Source organism: Geospiza fortis, unplaced genomic scaffold, assembly GCF_000277835.1.
Source record: "Geospiza fortis unplaced genomic scaffold, GeoFor_1.0 scaffold56, whole genome shotgun sequence".
In the NCBI taxonomy this organism is placed as follows: Eukaryota; Metazoa; Chordata; class Aves; order Passeriformes; family Thraupidae; genus Geospiza; species Geospiza fortis.
Window position 1 is genome coordinate 1,744,438 of NW_005054413.1, and position 23,305 is coordinate 1,767,742.

General features: G+C 34.0%; 1 protein-coding gene across 1 annotated transcript in view; it reads left to right on the plus strand.

Moving 5' to 3' along the window:
- The window catches only part of CSMD1 (CUB and Sushi multiple domains 1), a 1,057,667-nt gene that overhangs the window by 1,010,972 nt on the left and 23,390 nt on the right, over positions 1-23,305 (plus strand). The window contains exons 55-62 of the mRNA XM_005426386.3: positions 7,496-7,684; positions 9,274-9,447; positions 13,004-13,186; positions 15,391-15,567; positions 16,554-16,733; positions 18,048-18,221; positions 19,145-19,318; positions 21,698-21,771. Coding sequence (XP_005426443.2) covers positions 7,496-7,684; positions 9,274-9,447; positions 13,004-13,186; positions 15,391-15,567; positions 16,554-16,733; positions 18,048-18,221; positions 19,145-19,318; positions 21,698-21,771 — 1,325 coding nt within the window. The remainder of the gene's footprint in view (positions 1-7,495; positions 7,685-9,273; positions 9,448-13,003; positions 13,187-15,390; positions 15,568-16,553; positions 16,734-18,047; positions 18,222-19,144; positions 19,319-21,697; positions 21,772-23,305) is intronic.

Consider the following 23,305-nt stretch of genomic DNA (forward strand, 5'->3'; position numbering starts at 1 on the left):
TTCTCCAGGGACTCTTCTGGTCCTCACCCTCTCCTGGGGCCCCAGGATTCTTCTCTTCTCTCCTGGGGTTCCTGGTCTTTGCGGCAGCCTTCTCCTGGGCAGCCTTCACAACAGCCATGCAGCTCTTCTTGCATTCTTCATCTGGCTCTTGCTCTGACTCTTTGGCTGACTCCACCCTTTTATGCTCCTTGTACTTAATTGCTTACAGGTGTATATGCCGCTTGTTCTTAATTGGCCCCAGCTGCAACTCATTGGGGAATACTGTGCCCCCCTTACTATTCTCCCTACAAGATTGGTGACAACCTTTTCTGTAATGTGAAGGTCTCTGAAGTATGACTTTAAATTCATCATATAAACTCTTCATTATCCACATGGACTCTATCTTTACTTTTATTTATTTGATAAAGAACAGGTCAAGTAGTTAGTTTACTTGCCTTTAAACTTGAACCAAATGGCATCAGAAAAATTAAAATACCCAGATCTCTATTCTCTGCTACAAACCTGCCTGCGTAGAGCTTGGTGCAGCCTGGATGTGCTACCCCAGAAGGAGTTATGACTATATTAAATCCTAAGCCAAGTATGTCCACTGTTTTGGATTTTTGGTTGGTTTTTTTTTTTCCATTAGCAGTTTGGAACCACTTTCCATTTAGTCTTTGGAAGCACAGAAAGCCAATCTCCATTCTTTCTACTTGTCATAATAATTCCTAACCACCAAAATGAGAACTGAATCAGGTGGTCTCATCAGGGCTCTGCACTCCTGATTGCACTGCAGGTCATTTCTTCACATATTATGCTTGAAGCAGAACTGCTGTATTAAACACCACACTTTCTGCCTCTATTAAGGCAGACTTATATTCATAATCTCTACCAGGAAAAGTGAATATCCTTTCCTACTGTTTCCTTCAGAATTCCTTTTATCTTTTTATAAATGAGATTTAGGAGCTTTCCTCCTGTTAGAAATATGTTTCTAAAGACCAGAAACACTTCAATAGGAAGATTCATTTGGCAAAGTTGCAGAATTTTGAGTTAGCTCAAATTGTCCAGCCTGTATCAGTAAGTCCAGGCTATTTGTTAGTAATAAAGAATTCAGTTCTCTATTTATACTGCATTTGTGCTGAATTTCTAAATTGAAAGGTTTATCTTTCTTTATCTCATTGGTCTTAGATTCTTGAAAAGTTTAATTAGGCTTTTATGTCTTATCCATATACTGGTATCTAGAAAGAATTGCTAATTTTATCATGTTCTATTTAGTGGCTATGTCATTTGAATCAGTGGTAATATGTCCCACTCCTTCACTGACAAGAAAAGTAACCTTTCTGATGGCAGCTGATAGACTGAGATTGGTGACCAACCTTCTCATCCAAAGATAAAGCAGCTCGGAATTTAAGCAGTTTTCAATCTGTGGTGTCAAGGATTTGTATAAGCTGAGAAATGCATTTTGTTCAGTTTTGTTTTTTCCAGAGTCAGAGGCCTTTGTTGTGACTTATTTATACTTAAATGTCAGATATGCCTAATCTGTTCATATTGATAGCATGTTGATATTCCTCAGAAGGATAACGTGTATTTGAGTGAGTTTCCTTAATAAGGAGGTGGAGTGCCATGGGAGATGCCATACAGTGTCTGAAATATTCACTTGATCTGGCAGAGATGCCCCTCTCTGGAGTGAAAACAGGCTGGGGATCAGGCAAAGACATTTGAAAAGGTAGTAGAGGCATCTTTTGAGGCAGCTGAAGAGGTCCTCATCCAGGTGAAAAATAATGCTCAGATTAATAAAGAATCTGAAGAAAAAGACTTTAAGTCCTGATCCCAGAGTTTGTGACATTCTGACAAAATGTATTATGCTAATACTACTTGTACATAAATGCCCAAAAATTAGTTTTGCATACAGAGAACACAAGAGTAAAATAACAGGTAAGTACTTTGTCTTTCTAGTCAATTTGCGATTGCAATACCTGGCAAAATCTGAGAAGTTTTCATTCTTGTTTATTGTTGACTTTGCCTTGTCCTTTACTAAAATTCTATTTACTGGCAATTTTGCCATCATGCTTTCGCAAGCAGAGCTTTCTTTGTTTTTATTGGCAGCATTTTTAAAAACTTGTCAGAAAACCAGAGTGAATTCTCCAGTCTTTATTCACTCTAGAGTGTTAATCCCTATACATTTTCTAGACACCAACATTAATGCAATACTTTTCACATAAAAAAAAATTTAAAAATCTGTTGATAAGATATGGAAGCTTATTAAAAAGCTTGAGATAGTTTCTGTCAAGAAAAAACAAGAGAACAAGAAATGAAATACTGTGAATGATCTACTTTTTGATGATCATTCAACTTCTTAACAGAAAGCTGCCCTGGAGGACTCTGACATGGTCTTTTAACTTCTTTGTCCTCAAGGGTTTGAATCTACTCAGTGTGAGGTTCCAAAGTTATCAGGGCAGGCTTGGGGTATTCTCCAGCTTTTCTCAGAAGACTTAACCAAGACTGACAGAATTCATTTCCCATGCAACTCTTGACAGGTGTCATTGAGAGAGAGCAATCTCCGTCTGCTCTCTCTGTGATTTACAATTGAGTCCCCAGGGTGAAAGGCAATTGGGGAAATACTGCCTTAGTTCTGTATGCCAGCCAACTCAAATTCTTTTCTAAAGTACTCCTTACTGCAGCCCTTCTTAGCAACAGCACATTTGTGTAATTATTTAAAAACTGATAGCTGATCTTAAGTGGCACTGCAGGCATAATTGTGGTTACTTTTTAACTTGAGGGATCATATTCTCTTGCATAATCATTTGGTAAGACTTCATGTATGATGCAAGGATTTTGTTCACAGAGCACATGCTTAAATTATGCATTTGGTGACTGTTTTGTATTTCATTCATCACTGAGCTGTCTAAAGAGATACTGCTGGTATTGAAGTGAAAACTCTCAATCACACAGAAAAATTGATTCTTTGGGACTGCAATATATTCCTTGAACATTCCATATTTCTGGTCTGCATAGAGAATTAACTTTTTCTGTTCTCCCTATTGACTTGCAAAAATAGTTCAGTTAGAATTGCTTTTGGGTGGCTTTGGGCCAGCATATCTTCATGAAACAAAGTTCCTTTTAATGTCTAATACTGACTTCCCATAAGCAAACTTGGCACGACTACCTGTTAAACCAAATATTTTGTTTTAAACAGTTATATTTGATTTTCTTTTATGTTAATAATCTCAAATTCTCTGAAAAAAGGGACAGCCCATGTGAATACTGGTTAAAAATTAAACCTAGGGAGAGAATTAAATAATCCATAGGATGAGAATATTTGAAAATTGTTGTATTCATGAATCTACAAAACCTTTAATAAGTGTGAGAATTTTTAACATGCATCAGATTTTTCTTCTGTTTCAATAGACTATTCTGAGATTAAAATAATTTGAACTATTACTTTCAATGTTCTCTTTCAACTAATTTAGTGCATATTTGAGTTTAATAGCAATGATTTTCTCTAAATTGCAGTGAAACAAAAGCACTTTTTGTATTTTCTTTTGAACAAATGCTAAAAAGGCATTTCACTGTTTGTTTTTCTGCTTTTTCTTTACATTCTTTTTATTTGTACAGTATTTCCCTGTTTATCACTTTGATCCAGAAATAAAATAAGCAGTCAATATTATAGATTAAAAAAAATAGCACTTTCTGATATTCTGGAGTTCCCACAACTCCCAAATGAGATTTCTATGTGACTGATAGTCTATGATACTATGACATGTTGTCTACATTTTTGTTCTAGAAGACACTTTCTTTTAAAGGTTTTTGCCTGTAGATCTCTACTGTCCTTCCCATTTCGTCAAAGAGAATACCAGAGAATCTGCAACTTCATTCTCAGACAAAACAACAATAACAGCAGCAAAACCTAAAACCAAACCAAATGAACAAACAAAAACCTTAAAACAAACAAATGCAAAACCCCTAAAACCACCAAACAAAACCACCCAAAAATCCCCCCAGAAAGTAAACTAAAAATATAGATTTCAGGAAAAAGGATTCTTCTTACATCATGAGAAACTTAATCCGATAAACAGTGTGAATCTTATTCTATAGCTTGGGAAGAATTCAGTAGTATGTTTCCTCATGCAAATTTGCACTAATTTTGTGTATTCATTAATGAAATTTTTCTGTAAAAGTGGATGTCCTGTTTAAGCTGTGAATGCCCAGTTTTTAGTGTTATATTCCTTAGATAAAACAAATTTGGATGATATTAAATGCAGACTACTAAACATGCATCTGTACTGTGGATCTCTGTGAGTATAGCAAGGAGTTCTATTTGTACTAAGATAAAATTTTCTAAAATTTTAAATATAATTGCTATATTGATAAACTGATATTAATTCACCTTTGGACTCTTGGCAGAGAAATGTAATTATTATTTTTCTACAGGATTTTACATATATTGTTACAGCCATAAAGCACAATTCCATCTTTTTTTATCTGTGTCATTTAAGGGAAGAGCTGCTCTTGAAGGTGTAGTTGCTAGCACAGGTAGGTATCAGTGGAATGGACAGGTGTTATTTTGCCAGTTACTTTTTGATACATGCTTTCATTGGAAAATGGTGCACTGATTATAACACGGGTGTAGGTCTCAAGAAGACCTGAATTCTGTTCTCTACCAGTACAAATATTCCATACAACCCTGGACTTCATTTTATGATATGGTGGGTCACAATAGTGGCATTGTGTAATTGTGAGGTGGGAATCAAATTACCATAAAAAATAGTTTTAGCTTAATAAAAAGATTTTTAAATATTCACTTCTGTGTCTGAAATTAAATCAATATGTATTTTTAAATTAAACAGTGCCTGGCATGGGAGCTGACTTGCTTCTACTTATTTAGATGGTTTTTCATTTGAACCAAGTGGCACATTCACAGGAATTGTTTGGAGCATGGCTCAGGGGTTCGTATGGACAGGAGGATCATTCTTCATGAACTGTTCAGAGAAATTCACTCTGTTCTGGAGGGTAGCAGCTCACAATGGCATAGACTGAGCCACCATCTACTGGCCTCATGCCAGAAAACAAGTGCTGGCTTTCTTTAATTCACATTGATACAGATGTGTATTCAAATGTTTAGGAACATGTATACATTTATGTGGAAAAATTAAGTGTAAGGATGTGTTTGAACAAGGCAACTTATAACTATGCAGAGGATGCAGGCTAGTTCCAAAAGCAGAAACCTCACAGCAGCATCCACCCAGCACTACACTGTGTCTAATTGCCTAGGAAACCGGGTTAATTAGGAGGCAGCGTGAGTTGTTTCTGGGAATTGTGGTAGTTTCTGTAAGAAAGGATTGTACTGTGAGTACATATGAGCTCCTTCAGATCTAGCTTAATGTTTTGGTAAGGTAGCCTGTCAGTGGACTCTACATTTTACAGACTTTCACATGTGTCCCTGTTCTACAATGATAGTTACATTGCCAGTGCAAGAATTAGACTTAGCTGACAAAGATAAGTAACTATGGAAAAAAAGTGGTAACAAAGAATGTGTCATGTAACAGAAACAAGCATTTTTTCTTCATAATACTCTTAAATAGAGATCCTCAGAAGAAAGGATTTTTGGAGTTCTTCAAAGCAAGTACAGAGACACAGACTTTCACATCCAAATTTTTCACAGTTTTCGAAGGGTAGTGAGATATTAGGACTTGATATTTTTCCCTGTCTTATGGAACAGAAAAAAAAATAGCCAAGAGCTAAAGAGGTATTTTTTTCTGTCAATGAAATCTTATGTAAACACATATTTATTTAACCTGCATTTATCTGATTTCTGTATAAAATGTTATGGTTATAACACTATGTTTAAATAAAAGTTTTTATATGAAATATAAGCTAAACTATTATAATGTAAGCTGAATGTAACTTCTCTGTTGAATTATTTCATAGGATTCACCATAAATCAAATAGGAATAGTTTCAGTTAGAAGACTAAAGTTTTATTACTGCTTGGGAACACAAAAAAAACCACAACAACAAACTGATCTCTTTCACTGAACATAATCATTCTATGTAATATCTTTCTAATGCTTTGTGTGCATCATTGTAATACCTACTTTTTAAAAATATATAGGACTTTTCTATATAATTGTATTTTCTGTGTTTTTAATAAAAATTGGTACGTGAAAAATAGGTTTCTTTATGCCAAAAAGATTCTTTTCCCCAAATATTCCTTCTAAAATAATTTTTATGAAGGAAAACTTTAGATTCATATGAGACATTCTTTAGACCGAGGTATGTTTGTTTAGAATTGTGAGGTTAAAATTATGAACATTTAACACTTTTAAGAGCATCACTTTACAAGATAAGGATAAATAAATTAAAACTGGATTTTGCTCCAGATTAAATTTTAAGATGTTAGAATTTTTCTAAAATCCTGATGCTTTTTAGCTGATTGAATGAAATGTCCCTTCAATGAATGAGTATTTGCACAAGATGCCTTGTTCTAGGGTATTGCCTAATCATCACATTTAAATCTTATGTATGGTAAAATTTAAGCTTTTGAATAAAAGGAGTAAAAAGCAGTCCATTGAAGACTATGTATATCTTACTTCTAAAATGATAATCTTACCTATATTTTTGTCCATTGATTTATTTTTCATGAAAATTGATTTGAACTAAATGACATACTTGAAAATTAGATTCCTGTAGTTCTTTGATGAGCTTTAATTTATTATAAGAATTATATTGTGGTTTTTTTAGTTTATTTATAACGTTATCTTAAGAATGAAGATGGGAGGGGTGGAGTAGGTGTTTGTAACTTTTCATATAGTTTTCAGATTAACAGACAAGAAAACTGAGTGTTTGAAAAACACTCTAACCCAAGTTTTAAATGATTCTGCAGTCACTGCAAAGTATAAAATGAAGGGGTGGGAAGGGTAGCTACACTTTATATAAAAACAAAACAGTCATGAAAATACCCATAATTTTTTATGTTTTTAATGTCTATCTGAAAAAATTACTTCATGCTTTTTGGTGCTTACCCTCACTCCTGCTCCCTTATCAAGTATTTGATTTTCACTGTTGTCCTTTACCTGTTCTACACATTAATAGCAGAAAATTTCCTTGATATGTGGAGCAAATTTTCTCATTAGAGTAAAATTTTTAAAAAAAGAAAATGTCAGAGTGTTATTTGAACTGTTTGTTCGCATAAAAATGATGTAGAATACCAAACTAAGCCTACCAATGGAATGATAAAAAATCCTTCCAATTTCTCTTTCATCTTTGAACCACTTGTATACTTGATACTATGTATCTTGTCCAAGATTATTGAAAGAACTGGAGTAAATTGTAGTATTACTTTCAAAGCAAAAAAGACCTAGTGTGTTACTTAGGAGTCAATATTTCTGATATTTAAGTCAAATAAAACCCACAAAGGAACCGTAGATGAACCACAGTCACGAGCTTCTATTGAAGCAATGAAAATAATTGCTGAACTTACTGCTCTTATGCCTCAGCAATGAAAACTGTTTGTCTTACAGTGGTGAACTGCTCTGATCCTGGCTTTGTGGAGAATGCAATTCGTCACGGACAGCAGAATTATCCTGAAAGTTTCAAATACGGCACGAGCGTGGCATACCATTGCAAGAAGGGCTTTTATCTCTTGGGCTCATCTGCACTGACCTGTAAAGCTAATGGGTTATGGGATAGATCATTGCCAAAGTGTTTGTGTAAGTGTCCATTTGGTTGTATTAGCATTAAAGAGTTGTACATGATTTTAAATTGTGATAGAAAAAAGTGTAGCCATCTATTAAGGAACAATGTGGGCTTTAAGATCAATAAATTGCAAATTGTACATCTCACTAAGGAAGGATTAAGACAAATGTCATGCAATTTACCATTATTAAAAATGTGTTTCCAGGAAACTGTGAAACTATTATTTCAAATGCCAGAAAGTCAACATTAATTTTCCCTATTGGTGAATTGTTAAGGTATCTGGAAACAGCTAGGGAAACCTAAAATTATTATTTATTTGTAATAATCTAGAATGATAGTCTAAGACTATTAATGCCTCTATCAGATATTTATATTTTTTTCAGACTCATTGTAGTGTATATATGAGAACAAATCTGTGAAATATTGAGTAGAAAAATTTGTCTCAAGAGGGTCTTTTCATAACATCACTTCATATTTCCTCCATCATTTTCTCCTCAGAGAGGGAGAAAATCTGGTGTTTCCTATGATCAGTAAGCTTCATATCAAACAAAATAACAATTTGCTTGAGTTTAATTTCCTTTGAGATATTTTCCTTCTCTGATCACTGTTAACTTGCTGTCATGATTTCTGATTTGCAATGCAATGAAAAGAAGTAGTAAATGAAATTGAATTATATTTTAATTTGAAACACATCAGATGCTTTTAAAGTTTTTGCTTTACAAAATTGCGATTTTTTAATAAAATCATTTATTTCATGGATTTACACTTATATAGCAGAGTAATGAATGTCACTAGGTTGGTGAATTTATTTCTTTATTATGCTTTTCATACTGCTATGTATGTAATATTCACATGACCCAAGTAGTTTTGTTTTCTTTTCACAATAATCTATGCTTTCAGTGTCTATCAATAAGAGCTAAAACCTGAAAAATGGGTTTATTCACATTTCAGTAGTAAAATAATTAGGGAAAATACAAAATTTTAAATACAAAATTGCTGCGTATTTTTTTAGTTTGGCCAGAATATTTACTGGTGCCAGCATGTTCTTTACTTCTTGTATCTTAGAAAAATAAATATGATTTAAAATTATAAAAATTATCAGTAATCCATTTTCCTCTTTCTCACTCAATTCATCATATTGCTATAAAAATATTACAGAATAAATATTTTATTTCACTATGTTGCTTAAACTGTACCTAGCTGTAGATATGGTAAAGCTACTTACATTGTCATATCTGCAATATTACAGTGCATTACAGTGCACTTATACAATGGCCTTATTTGGTGTCTTCCTTCCTGTTGCTAACCAAAATAAGCTGTGCTATTTGTAGGGAAGGATCATGAACAGAAATGAATGAGGAAAGAAATCTATGTATTTTTAGAGAAAGGCTAAACTGGATAGGCTAGTTTTATACATAGTTTTGTGCTTAATCTTACAAATGACCAATAAATCATCTATAGCAAGAAGAAAACAAAAGCTATGTAAGAGTTGAAATCCAGACAGACGTATATTCTGTGGAAGCAGCCTTGTATTTAAAAGTTCTAAGAGTTTTTTTCTGTGCTATGAGAACATCTCGTAAAGTTGTGTTCTTTCCTTTGTTAGCCATTTCTTGTGGACATCCTGGGGTACCTGCAAATGCAATTCTTTCAGGAGATAAATTTACATATGGCTCCATAATTCACTATTCTTGCACAGCGGGTCGAAGGCTCATAGGAAATTCTACGAGGGAGTGCCAAGAAGATAGCCACTGGAGTGGGACTCTCCCTCACTGTTCAGGTACTTGTACCAACCATTATCTGAATGTCACCTTCTCATATGAGTAAGGCTATTCTCACATGTTTTTTTAGCCAAATATTTGTTTTGTTTATTTTCTGGCTATATTTTCATTTCACCAGTAACCACTTTGCTGTATCACACCCTTTTACTGAAATATTCTCATAATCATCTTATTCTCTTTGTCATTGCTTCACAACTTCACTCTCCAGCAGGATGCTCTAGTTGTATACTGCAGTAGAAGACACAGGAAAACAGTGTTTCAAACTTGGTCAAGTTTTGCTTAAAAAGAATATATGCGTTACATTGTATTTTTATGAACATTGTTATGTGTAAACAAAGGTCGTTACATAAGAAAATTTTGATTAAGAAACTCCATGCCAAAGGTATTAAGGTAAACTTTTACCTTAAACCTTTAAAACTTGTACATTTTACTCCTCTTTTCTCTTGCAGAAATATACTTTATTATTCTCACAATGTCTTTATTATTGTCAGAAATGTCTTGGTGCTGTCAGGAAGTGTAGGAACAGATCATTCTCCCCTAGATTATGGAGATCTAAAAGGAGCCATAAAACATCAGACAGTTTTTTTGAAGTGTTCAGGCCAGGATTGGCTACTAAGGGCATCCACAGCATATTAATAGCTTTTGTAAGAGAAACATGTATACACACTTTGGTATATTAAAATCAAATACCTGAATGGTTTTAGAAGAAAATTTTCTAGTGAGAAAATTGTTCATAATTACCCATTATACAATCTTATAACTTCTCTTGAACTATTGGACATGCCTACTGTTGAGCTGATGTGATTCAATGTGGTTCAATTCAAATTTGACCTAATTTAAATAGGTGTAAGGTACTTTGATTTATTTTCAGTACTTTGAGAAAGCCCTGAATAAGTTAATTGAAAACGGTCCATTTATGAGCTGCAAGGATGATTCTGCAAGGATGCTGAGCAGAATTTGAAATACTGAGAAAAGGAAATTAATTTAAATCACTACTGTTTCTTTTCAGTTCTCTGCTGCTCAAGGAAATAGTTTAGATTCTTCTCAAACTGCTAGATCTCACTGCCATCATGGTCTCTATGCCTAGACCTGAAAGGCATCACTGCACAACAAGAAATCTTTTCTTGCTTATCTTAAGCTCACGTTTATGTCACTTTCACCTATTTATCCAGCATAGTATTCCAGATCTGAAATTACATCAAGACTTGAATAACCAGATAACAATCTAGTGCTGTTATCTGACATTTCTCACCACAAAAATATCCTATTGGTGGAGGGAAATTTTAATTGCTCATAATTGAGACTCTTCAGATATTTTCAGTCATGAATATGACAGTATTTTATAGACTCATAGATTTTGAAAACATTTAAGAGCCCTGTACTCATGTTTTATGGTGGGGAAGATATGTCTATTGTAACTAAAATATTGTTACTGATACAGAATTCAATTTTCTAACTTTGAACACCATCTCAATGGGTCACCATCTCAAGAGCAAGGTAATTCCCAAGGAAAATGAAAATCTACCTCTGTTGGCTCAATGTAAAAAATCAAAAAACCCCCCCCCCACCCCCCAAAAAAAAAACCACAAAGAAAACCCTAAAAAGGTATCTCATTTCTCTATGGTATTTAGAATTGTAAAACAAACTACACTTTCCAAGTTAGATATTCAGGAGATTAATCCATCAAAATCCAATATGAATAATTTTTTGTCATAATGTCAGTGAAAGAATGATTGTGCCCAGGCTGACTGAGAACTCTAATTGGTTTTGTACTTCGGGGATAAGAAAAACAGTCCAAATATAATGTTTAAAACCTGTAGTCTCTTTCGGAATGGGATTAATTTCTTTATTATATATTAATATATGTTTGAATGCCTGATGGTTCTATGATGGTAGAAATATGATCTCGGGGTTTGTTTTCACCTGGGACCTGTTACAATTGTGGACTTTTGTAGCTTATGAATTAAGCAATAGTTGACATTTTTGTTTAAAAATGGATAATGGATAATTCAATAATGGATAGTGAGTCTTCTACATTGCCAAATAGAAAGGGGTGTAGGCCTTCATATTACTATAACTACCTTTGTCTATACCCTTTGATAAAACATTTCATGGTCCCAGTTCAAATTTTCTCCAAGTCACAACTAGTCATGTTCAAGAAAAACAAAAAAATGTCTAGTCATTCATCTGGAATTCTCTCAGCAAAATCCCTAAGCAACTGAGACATCATCAAATTTTCAGAATCATAGATCATTCTGTCCTGAAAAATCCCTTTGCATTCACAAGCCAAAGTATATGTGATGTATCTGTTTCATGCCATAAACATGCCACAGTGGGAGCCTGAATCACAGTTCTCATGTTATTTCACACATTTTAAGCAGACAGAAGTGTCTGTGAAATAGTAATGTCTTAGAGTAAGTGGAAGCAGGTAGCATCCAGAGGCCACATCTGGATTTCTGCCTTAGCAGTACCAGGGCATAAGTCATGGATGATCCCTGAGACCATTATATTCATTAAATTAATTTAGACTGATTAACAGATTAACTTTTACCCATCACACCTGCCCATCCATCAAACCACACACAAATACATTACAAGTTTGTGGGTGCTGGAGATCATTCTCAACAGTCAGTTTGGAGGCAGCCACTGTATTTTGGAGAGTGAGTTTTATTGTACACAGAGAGACAGAATATACCAGCTGACTTAAGACACTCTCACTGTTTACAAGCATGTATTTATACCAGGAAATCTAGGTCCAAATGCTGTAGGGCAGTGTGACAAGCGCAATCTATTCTAGAAGAACCTAGTACTAAAGAAAGTGAACACAGTCAAAGCCCATAAGTTAATCTTGAATTTAGGAACTGTCTCAGCCTCCTTTTATATGAAATCATGATTGTATCCACACTTACTTGCTATTATTAAATCCTTATGGCATGTAATTGTGCTTTCTGACATAAGAAAATTTTAATTTATAAATGAACTATTTAGTTTTCTCAAAAATTTGGTATTTTTTCTCTTTGTTTAGGATTTTATCTTATATATGAGAGGGGTGCCTATGAAGAAAAACCCATTTAAGGGTACACAGAGTTAAAACTATTAAAGTATTTACATGTATTTTGAAAAATAAAATCAAAGCCCAAAATCAAAACCTATAGTTTCAATAGAATTTGAGTTCAGACATATAATTCAAAAGTGGAGAACAAAGGATAACATTGCTGTTAATTGCAATGTAGACACAAAGGGATTTAGGAGATATGTAATTTTATACCCAAATCTATAATAAATGGTTGATACTGAGACCATGCTTCCTTAACCATCTTGTATAGTATCTTCTGTAACAGTTGCTTTCATGTGATAAAGCATTTGACTGATGCATCAGACTTATGAGGGCATCTTTGAGAGCTCTGGCTTGCAACACGTTTTTTCTCTTCAAAATTTGTAACCAATATTTGCATAGAAACAATGCAGTGTCTCTATTCACAAGAGAGTAGTTTCACTGCCACTACATTTGCACATAACATCCCTGCCAATAATTGTGCCTGTTGTGTTTTGCAGGAAATAATCCTGGTTTTTGTGATGATCCAGGAGTACCAGCCCACGGGTCTAGACTAGGGGATGAATTCAAAACAAAAAGTCTGCTACGTTTCTCGTGTGAAATGGGTTATCAGCTGCGAGGGTCTGCAGAGAGAACGTGCTTGCTTAATGGCTCCTGGTCAGGTATCCAGCCTGTGTGTGAAGGTGGGTATTGATACATCGGCATTTTGACACTATTGACACACTTCCAAATGACTTTTTATTCTTTGATTGAAAGATTTTGTTAGGCGGAAATAGGCTTTCATAACATTCTGCAGAAAGGTGATATAAAAATGTTTAAAAGCAGTTCATGTTTTGCTTAAATACTTACATCTAAACTGCTAAAGTTTTGGAATATATATTTATAAGAAGTTTGTGAGAAAATAATTTTAGTTAAAAAATAATTACCCTGAAAATAAATAATAGACACCTGAGTTAAATGTTAAAAAAATGCTTTTCATTGAAGAGATATGAAAATGGAGTGATAAATAAATCTGTCATCTGTTTTTTAATAATAAAGTACTTTCATCTTCTCTTTCCATGTAATATCTATGCATCAGGGACTGAATAAATGATAAAATAAAGTTGCATAAATGAATATATAAATTAAGTATAAATGAATAAATCAGTGCATATTTCTCAAAAGAAGTTAGTCTATTTTCTAATGAGATATTTTTATGCTGCCTCTTTCAGAAGAAATGCAACAAAAATATTTTTGAAATCACAATTTTAAACCAGATGAAAAACATAATAAAGAATTTTTACATTTTTTGTGAAGTTAAAATTGGGAAGCAGAAATAGAAGACTTTAAATTCAGTTTTATAATGACTGCTTATTTTCTGAGAATGTTTGAAAAATTGTTTTATCTAAGTCATCAGAGTTAATGGATTCTGTAGTATCTGTTGTCTCCTAAACTACATGATAAAATGGAAGATAGAACAAAATATTTGTTACACTTTTTTTTTTACCTAAACTTTTTATTCTGAGAACAATTATTCTTTTGCAGTATTCTTCAGCACAGACTAATCTCCTGTCAGTGCAGATAGCATCATAACTGTATAAAAATGGCAGTGAGCACAGGATCAGTATTTGAATCATTATTTTCAGCAGAAAACTGAAGTTTTGCAGTATCTTTTCTGCTTGCCTTACATGAAGACATTAACTATAGTAGGACAGCAGAAGTCAGTGGCAATTATCAGTGTTTTAAGTGCTGCTTTTTTCCAGGTTTAATCATAGTGGTTGCTTCAACCTTGTCTTTTCAGAAAAAAAAAAAAGAAAACAAGAAAAAAGCCTCTTTTTTTCTTCCATTTTTATATAATCCTTCAATTTTTCCCTATTTATTCTAAGTAACAATAAAATTAGGAAAAGTACATTTATTCATTCCTGCAAGTTCAAGTTACAAGCTGTTGAATTTTTCTCTTTACTATTTGAAACTTTTAAACTTAGAAAGTGATTAAAAATTGATTTTAAAAAGGCATTAAGGCATTATTTCAAACATAAATGGCAGACAAATTTTTAATTGGCAAATCGTATTAGTTTTAATCACAAAATCTAACAGTGTTATATTTTAATTATTAGATTATAACTATTATGTTGGGAGCCATGCAGCAGGTCCAAGTCTTTCTTCTGCCGGGGACCCCAGAGGTGGATGCAGTACTCTAGGTGGGGGTCTCAAAAGATTGGAGTTGCTAGAAAAGTTGTTAGAAAAACTCAAAACAAAAACACAAATTATTTTAATGATTGGTTGGTCCACTGGAAAAAAAAAAAAAAAACAACCTCTCCTTCCAAAAAACCCCAACATGTAATCAAAGAAATCAAGTTAAGCCACTGTCAAATCTTGAATATATGAAGCTGAAACATAATTATTGCCTTAAAGAATTGATATAGATGCCCAAAAGTTATGGAGGCCACTACAGAATGTCTGTTCTTTTCTTGATTCAAAAAATAAATCAGCAAGAAACTCACAATTTGCTATTTATGCATTTTTACAATTGAAAAAGGAGATACCAGAAGACAGAAAGAGAATAGAAAAATGTGCCAAAAGGCAAAACAGAGGTACAGGTCTGTCAGAAACCCCTGAATGAGCTTTATTTGCTCCAATGACTGTATTGGGTGGAGTAGAACTAAAAGGGCAAAATATCTGAATCAGGAATTGGAAAAAAAAGGAAAAAAAATGCAAATAATAATATTAACAAAGAGAAATAAATTGTTAATTCAAGAATATACCTATTACATATTTTCTCAGTAAAACTTGCTATAGGTGTTTTCAAAGATGAGCTATTAACCTAGTTGTTTTCTTTCCTTTTTTTTCATCACAGTTAGTCACCTATCATCAAAATACTTTTTTTTTTCAAATCTCTTCTTTGCAGCTGTATCTTGTGGGAACCCTGGTACACCAGCCAATGGTATGATAATATACACTGATGGAATATTATTCTCCAGCTCAGTCATTTATGCCTGCTGGGAAGGTTACAAAACTTCAGGGCTAACTACAAGACATTGTACTGCTAATGGGACATGGACTGGCACTGCTCCAGACTGCACAGGTCAGAAACAAATTTTCTTCCCCTAAAGCTTTAACATAGTAAGTCATCCAGCCTTCCTATTGAAAATTATTATTTTGATAGATAAAATAACACATTCTTCCACATTCCTGTCTTTAATACCTGAATATTTTAATATGTCTAAAGGTACATGCCCTTATAATACAGGCTAGATGCTTCCAGAACTATCTTCTTATGATTGATACATAGGTAACTTTATTGTATTTGTTTACCTCAGAAATGTCAGTTTGATTATATTAATATTTTTTGGAATAATGTTGTATTTAGCTGTTCCTTTAGAGTTTCCTTTAGCATTTTTTCTTTTTTTTCCTTGTGGCTTATGCTTAGAGGAGGAAGTTCTGGTAGCTTAAAATCAAATTTTGTGTAATTGGACACATTATTGTGCCAGTTTTTATTGTAAGCAAAATGAGTCAGAATTGATCAATCACCATTCTGCTAAGGACCAAGAATCAGGGAGCAGCAAGACTGGGCTATTCCATCAGGTAGGGTGAGCAGGGACCAGAGGAGTGCTACAAGGCAAGCAGGGCTAGTGGCTTCACTGACAAATCCAGACTCACAGTACATCAGTATTTTTATAAGCACACACACACACAAAAAAAAAGAAATCTATAAAAGGAGGAAAAAAAAAGCATTTCATAATTCTGCTGGAATTGTATTGCACCATCAACTTCAGGCTTGATGTGACAAAGATCTCAGTTTGAAGGGAGAAAACGTCTGTCAAAACTACCACCGAGAGTCTGCAGGACCTGTAGAGGCTCCTGTGCATGCCAAATGAGACTACTGTGTTAAAGGAAAATTATATTTGGTCCATGGTATTGAAATGCCTCAGAAAGATCATTTTCTTGACAGAAACAAAATTTATCTTCACAGAAACAAATTTTTTCTTGTATTGTAAACAAAAAGAAAGGACATTAGGTATGCATGGTTATATATTTATTTAAAAAATCCTTTTTTCTTTTCTTCACTAGTGATTAACTGCGGGGATCCAGGTGCATTAGCAAATGGCATTCAGTTTGGAAATGATTTTACCTTTAATAAGACAGTCAGCTATCAGTGCAATCCAGGCTATCTGATGGAACCTGCAAGTTCATCTACCATGCGTTGTGTAAAAGACAGCACTTGGAACCAGAGTAAACCAATTTGCAAAGGTGAGCTTTTGAATTTAACAGTTTACAAGTACTGTTTTGACACATATGTGATATTCACTAATGGCTGTCTTTATTTATTAAAAAAAATCAAAATATTCTCTGGAACAACTACTGTTTCAAATGCAACTAAAACATTTGGATAAGTATTTCTGTAGAATTTATATTTGTTTTGCACATATGCTGTGATAGAATAGTAGTCAAAACAGTGACCTTATTGACTAAAATAGAAAATCACTCTGCGATAAATATTGTCAGAGTGCTTAACTTAAAAAAATATGAATGTAGTACCCATTTTCCTTTTTGGCCTATTTCTCTTGGATTAGATAGAAAAAAATTCTTTAACAGGATTCTGCGAACCAAGGTTTCTGTGAAAGATTCCCTTGTTGCAGTAGTGTAGTCATCATAAACAGCCAAAAATGTGCTTCACAAATAGCTAATTACAAGTGCTAGCAGGAAGGTTGTAGTGGAGATGAGGCTGAAAGACAAATAAGGCAGCCTGGTGAAAATTGTTAAAACAACTTCAGCAGCCCAGGGAGCAAATTTAACAGCCTAGGGCATCTTCTGCTTATAGAAGGCCTAGGCTGCCAACTCACCTAGCACCACTTCACAGTGATATCTAAGTCTAGCCTACTAATTAAATTTTGGCATATGTATTCAACTGACTGCATTTTTCTGCCATCAGAATTACTGCCTGAGTGATTTTATGGTTGTGGCCTTTGTTAAAAGAAATTATATGGAAGTGTAAATGTGGACATTCCAGATTTCATCATTTTGGGCACCTTTATCAGAAGATAAAAAACATCAGAATAATTTCTTAGCCCCTAATTACTAATAAAATTAGTCACCACTGTGTGTGGAAAGCCTTAGAAAATGAGCAGGTGAATGAACAGTCATATTAAATAGTGCTGCAAAATTAGTTTAAAAGAAAATGCAAATATTGAGAAATTTAGAACCATAAAAACTTCTTTATTAAAAGAAGTAATGTTTACTGAATACCTTTACTTAGCTAGTAACCTGTTGCCCAAAATAATCAGTAATGAATATGTAGGGAGAAAATATGAAAATAGGTAGCAATGTACTCTTTGGGCTTCTAGTAACCTAGCACTCAGGGACTTCCTAAATTCAGAGCCTTTATTTTTGTTTTTAAATTAATTTTCTGTCTATTATAGACTGCTATGTCAACACAGGTATCCTTTGTTGGAACAATAGTCTGAAATAACTTTTTTTAGATTCAAACCTATGAGGGCTTGTTATATTATGTATTCCTAAACCCAATAAATTCTTGAAATGGCAACTTTTCTTTTTCTGACACAGCTATTACTTGTGGCCCCCCTCCAACAGTACTGTATGGGAAGGTGGAAGGATCTGATTATCGCTGGGGTGCTAGTGTGAGTTACAGCTGTGCAGAAGGCTATCAGCTGTCCAACACAGCTATTCTCTCCTGTGAAGGGCGAGGAGTTTGGCGGGGAGACGTCCCACAATGTTTGCGTAAGTTTTCAGGGTACACTTGTGTCGGGCTTCACCAAAGCTACAATCAGTTCTCTTGGGTTACAGTCACAGGATCACAATTTAAAAAGGACTCAGCTGCATCAGGTAATATATGAATTACTGCAGGATTCTGCTTTCTTGTACCAAAGGGCTTACCTTGATATGATATTTGAGTGTCTTCTTCCTTTCCCTCAAAGTCACCCCAATATCTTGTTACCTAATTGCACCCATCACCATTTGCCTTACTGGTAATCCTATTGGATGTTCTGAATTTGGCTTGTGGTGATCATGGCTGGAATATTCCCTTACACTTTTCCTTTTATTTTCTTCCCTGTTTCCATTTCCATTGACAGGTGAAAACAAGGATGCTAGCCCTTAAGCTCATAGCTCATAGCTTTTCTAAGCATTTTTTTTCTTCATGAATGCGAGTACATACCGTCATATCTTGCTTGTATTTATTTTTCAGCATTTTCTAAATCTGTCAACTCAACTCTTTGAGTGCTTGAAATCTTGTTAGGACCCTGATAAACATTTTCCCTTTTATCTAATTAAGGCAAAAATTTCCAACCTACTCATTTGTGTGTGTCAAATGTGAAAAAATGATTTTATTTTTAAGCATTGCAATATTGCATTGTCTACTTCAGGATTATTTTATCATCCAAATCTAATCAATATTTGTGTCTCACTTAAAAGTTCTATTTTTCCAGGTTAAGTTCTACACTTACAATAGCTATAACAGTGACAATTTATTTTAAATTGCTGTCAAGAATTTTGGAGATCTACAGTCCTACACAGATAAATGAACACAGCATTTCCACTCATATCCAATATGCCTGCCTTGCACATAAAACAATGTAGAATACTTCAGGTTAAAGCATGTACAGATTTTAATATCTTTTTTTCTTTTCATTTCTATGTATCAGCTGTGTTTTGTGGTGATCCTGGTACTCCAGCAGAAGGACGCCTCAATGGAAAAAGTTTCACCTACAGATCTGAAGTTAGCTTCCAATGCAGACCTCCTTTTATTCTGATAGGCTCTTCAAGAAGATTCTGTCAAGCAGATGGCACTTGGAGTGGAATTCAGCCAACATGCATTGGTAAGAAACTACCACTAACGCATGTTCGACTGAGAATATTCTTGAAAATTCAATTATTACACTATCATAAATCTAGCAATTAGCTATCCAAGTATAGAAAAGATCTTTGTAATATAAAAATAACTAGTTTTATAAGGTTATATTTTGAATATAAATACTATAGGATAAACATAATCACATATGAAGCCATTTGTATATTTACAGGGTTGTTTGTCTGCTGAAAATGCAGAACGTCAATAAGTGCAAGTGCGTAAATTTGTTCCATCTATTTTTAGAATCTCTTGGATATGCAGTAGACTGTGACAGATTAAAGACCAGATTTTGTCACTGGAGAGTTAAAGGCATTTTTCAGAATCAATCCTAAATCAAAGTGTTTTTGACTTTGTGAGCATGGCTTGTACATCTCTGATCTTTTGAAATTCTGATTAATTCCCAAATACTCTCAGTTTCTCATTGACTGCTGTACAACTGGTGGGCTTTTAGCATGTTATATCAATCAGATTGGCACCTTTAACTCCCACTGACATCGCAATTTGATCCCACTTGAGGTGACTTGCTAGAGAAAATTAGTTTAGTTTTATAATAAAAAAACTCTCTCTGATATTTCTAAACAAACATATTCAGATGTAGATTTTAGGCTGTTTATATATTTTGTCATGGCTGAGATATTGGCTGTGTGAAAGAGCTGGGCACTCTGAAAAAAGGTTGTAATCATGATTATTGAAAGCAGTCTGTATTTTTAAATGAAGACATTACAGTTAGTATGAATTAAAAACTTCTCTCTATAGTTTTTGCAAACTGGGCAATCATCTTACACCTATATTTTGCTACAGAGGCAAGAAAGCTTAAAAAAGCTAATTTTCAGGTCTGATGGAAAGAATCAACTTTGAAAATGTAATAATAAATTTCTGTTTATATTTTATATAGTGTAATGTGGAAGTACATGGAAAGTAGTGCATCAAAGATACAAGTTTTTCTTTTACATCATAGTTTTTATGTTACTGTAAAAGGAAAATATTAGATCGTCTAACATATTTACAGCTAAAATTTCTAAGCCATTTGAAGGTTAAGAAGAGTGAACAATATCTAGAACTAGACCTGAAAAAAAACATATCATGGAAGCTTTTCTGTTTCTGGGTAGCAATGGTTTCCTTAGAATACTTTGTGAAGCCTTGCTTTGGGTTCTTCAGATGAGACCTATCTTAAAAATTCAATTCAGCTTCATGTCTATTATTAGAAATAGAATTCCAGCTGTTGATAATTTTTAAAAAGTTCTTGAGCTGTTCAAGCATCTCAACATCAGGGGAATGTTTGCTTTTCATTCTTACACTTTAGGTCAACATCCACCTAACTTTTGAAGCCTTTGGTAAATGTCACTGCAGTTGAATTTTTGTGCTCCACTGATGGTCAATATTGAAAATGGGAGTTGGCCAAGAGTGAAATGAAATATCATGGTTTTGGAAATGAAAAGTTCAATTTTTGCTCTACAGAAAACTAAAAATTGTTACAGATGAAGTATGTGTTCTTCATAATTCAGTGTCAGCACACAGCAGACTCGGTTGCCATGAGAGAATCACATCCTACAGAAAAATTCATTGGATGAAGTTCTGTGCTGTCTAAATGGTGAATATGACTGGGCAACTCCAAAGCAACCACCAGAATATGAGCATTACTGAATGAAAAAATAGTTCTAGGCTGCTTTAAATTACTCTCATGAAACAGAACAATGAGTTTTAATCTGTTGGCATGTGCTTTTTTCATTGAGGGAATTTTATTCTCCAGCAACAACAGAGGTGGTGCTCCATTAGAAGCTTACTTTCTTTGTGGCATAGAAAAGAATCCTATACAAAAATAAAAAGTATTTCCTTGCTATAAGAAAGCAGGCTGATTATGGGTTTGGGGTTTTTATTTTGTTGGATTTTTTGCGTTTGAGGAGTTCTGGTTGTTTTATTTTGGGGGTGTTTTTTTTAGAAATACTTATCATTAAGCTGTTCATTTGAAATAAAGAAAATATAAAGATTTCTAAAGATTTCTCTATGTATTCCAGTTGAATTGTGAGTAGTGAAATATACTATGGATTCAAAGAGATTTAAAAGTATATGATTGCTAAAAATTAATGCAACCCCTACTGTAAAGTCTGCACTACCAGAAATACCTGCAAAAACATTTTTAAAAAATGACAGTGTGCTGAAACAAATTACTATGATATACGTGGTAATTTAATTGGAAATACTAATGTAATATATAGAAAAGCATGCATTCAACTAAGAATTGAATTCTTGTCATCACTAGACATTGATGGAATGATTTAATCTTTGCAGACAGTTTTAGAGTCTTTTTTTCATACCATAATAATATGTGTTTCACATTTTGCATTAGATCCAGCTCACAATACATGTACAGACCCTGGTACTCCTCATTTTGGAATACAAAACAGTTCCAGAGGTTATGAGGTAATTTTTAAATTATTATTTATTAGCTTTCTAAAATGAAAATGTATTTAATAATTGCATCAGAAATTTAATGAGAAGCATTTTATGTAGTCTTACATGTCTGATGCAAACCTTGAGAAATTTCCACCCTCTTTTTAATAAAAACTTATTCTTCATGCCAAGCTTTTTTTAAAACATTCAGCTTAAAGAAAGAATTTCTAACCCTGAAATATATCATGCATTCAATCCTTTAGGAGACTTTAGTATGGAAGGCTATTTATAAATTGATTACTTAATATGATATGACATAATATAATTACCCTGCTTTATGATAATAATTCTTTCATACAGTGATGAATAGCCAGTAAATACCTAACAACCGAAGACCTGTGTAATTCAAAGGCCATGTAGTCCTTGACAAAAAAGTCAGCAAGTGGCTTTTTAAATTAGAAATCCATGTTATATTTTATTCAGTCAGAGAAGATGAAATTATTCTGTGTTGTCTCCAGGTTCTCTGTGATGTATATCCTTTCTATAATTTCCAAATTCCTCACAGGTGGTTAGTTCAAAGAGTGAGAGTCAGAAAAGTGACTGAGGAAATAACCGTAGATGCAACAATGACCAATCCACAGTCATTATATAGACTGATAAACTTTATGTGGATAGATCTTTCAGGTATAAATATGTGTGACTGAAATTTAAAATAAGTTCTTTTTGGGTTTGCTGCTTATTTCTGAGCCTGGGGCAGTGTGCCCATTGTGACCAAATTAGTAGAACTGTTTTCCAAAACATCCTTTCTGTAATTCCTCCGGTTCCTCTCTCTCCTACAATTTTTCTGTCTTTTGTTGCTGTGGCTGTGAGCTCTTTTCTTCACCTTCTGCTCCTGCCTGGCTCACAGATACTGAGGCACTAATCCCTGAGCCACATCTTGTGGCCTTACCCAAGGCAGTTCTGCTTCCAGTAATAGGTGCAGCTGCCTTTCTGATGTCTTGTCTTGATCCTGTACCTGTCCCCATTTTCTCTTTAAAAACAACTCCAATCTTTGCACCTTCTTTTAACAGGGGGTTGTTTTCTTTTTTCTCCCCCTTTTTATCTAACTCACAATTGTCTTTCGTAATTGTACTGGCCAATTCACTGTTCTACTGTGTTATTCATGTTTATGTCGACTGATCTTCTCTTCCCATTCACCTCTAGAGGCCATAGTAGGTCTTTCTCTGTTGTGCTTTAAGTCTGTCTCCAGTATGTGCTCATTCTCAGAGTGCTATCTTGTACCACAACATGGACATTTCTCTCTAGTGGCTACAGAGCTAGATTTTGGGGGTTTTCATACATTATTCATGGACTTCCTGTTTGTATTACATAACCAAACTTTTATAAAACACTTTTCAGCAATCTTTCCTCATTATAGTACAGTGTGATGATTGGCAGCAGATCTTTGTAGGGTTTTTCTATCTACCAGCATCCTGTCTTGCCCCATTCATTCTGTCTTTTGTGCTTCCCTACGCTGTGACTTATAAATAGCCCCAATGTTTTTCATCTAAGTATTACACAAAGA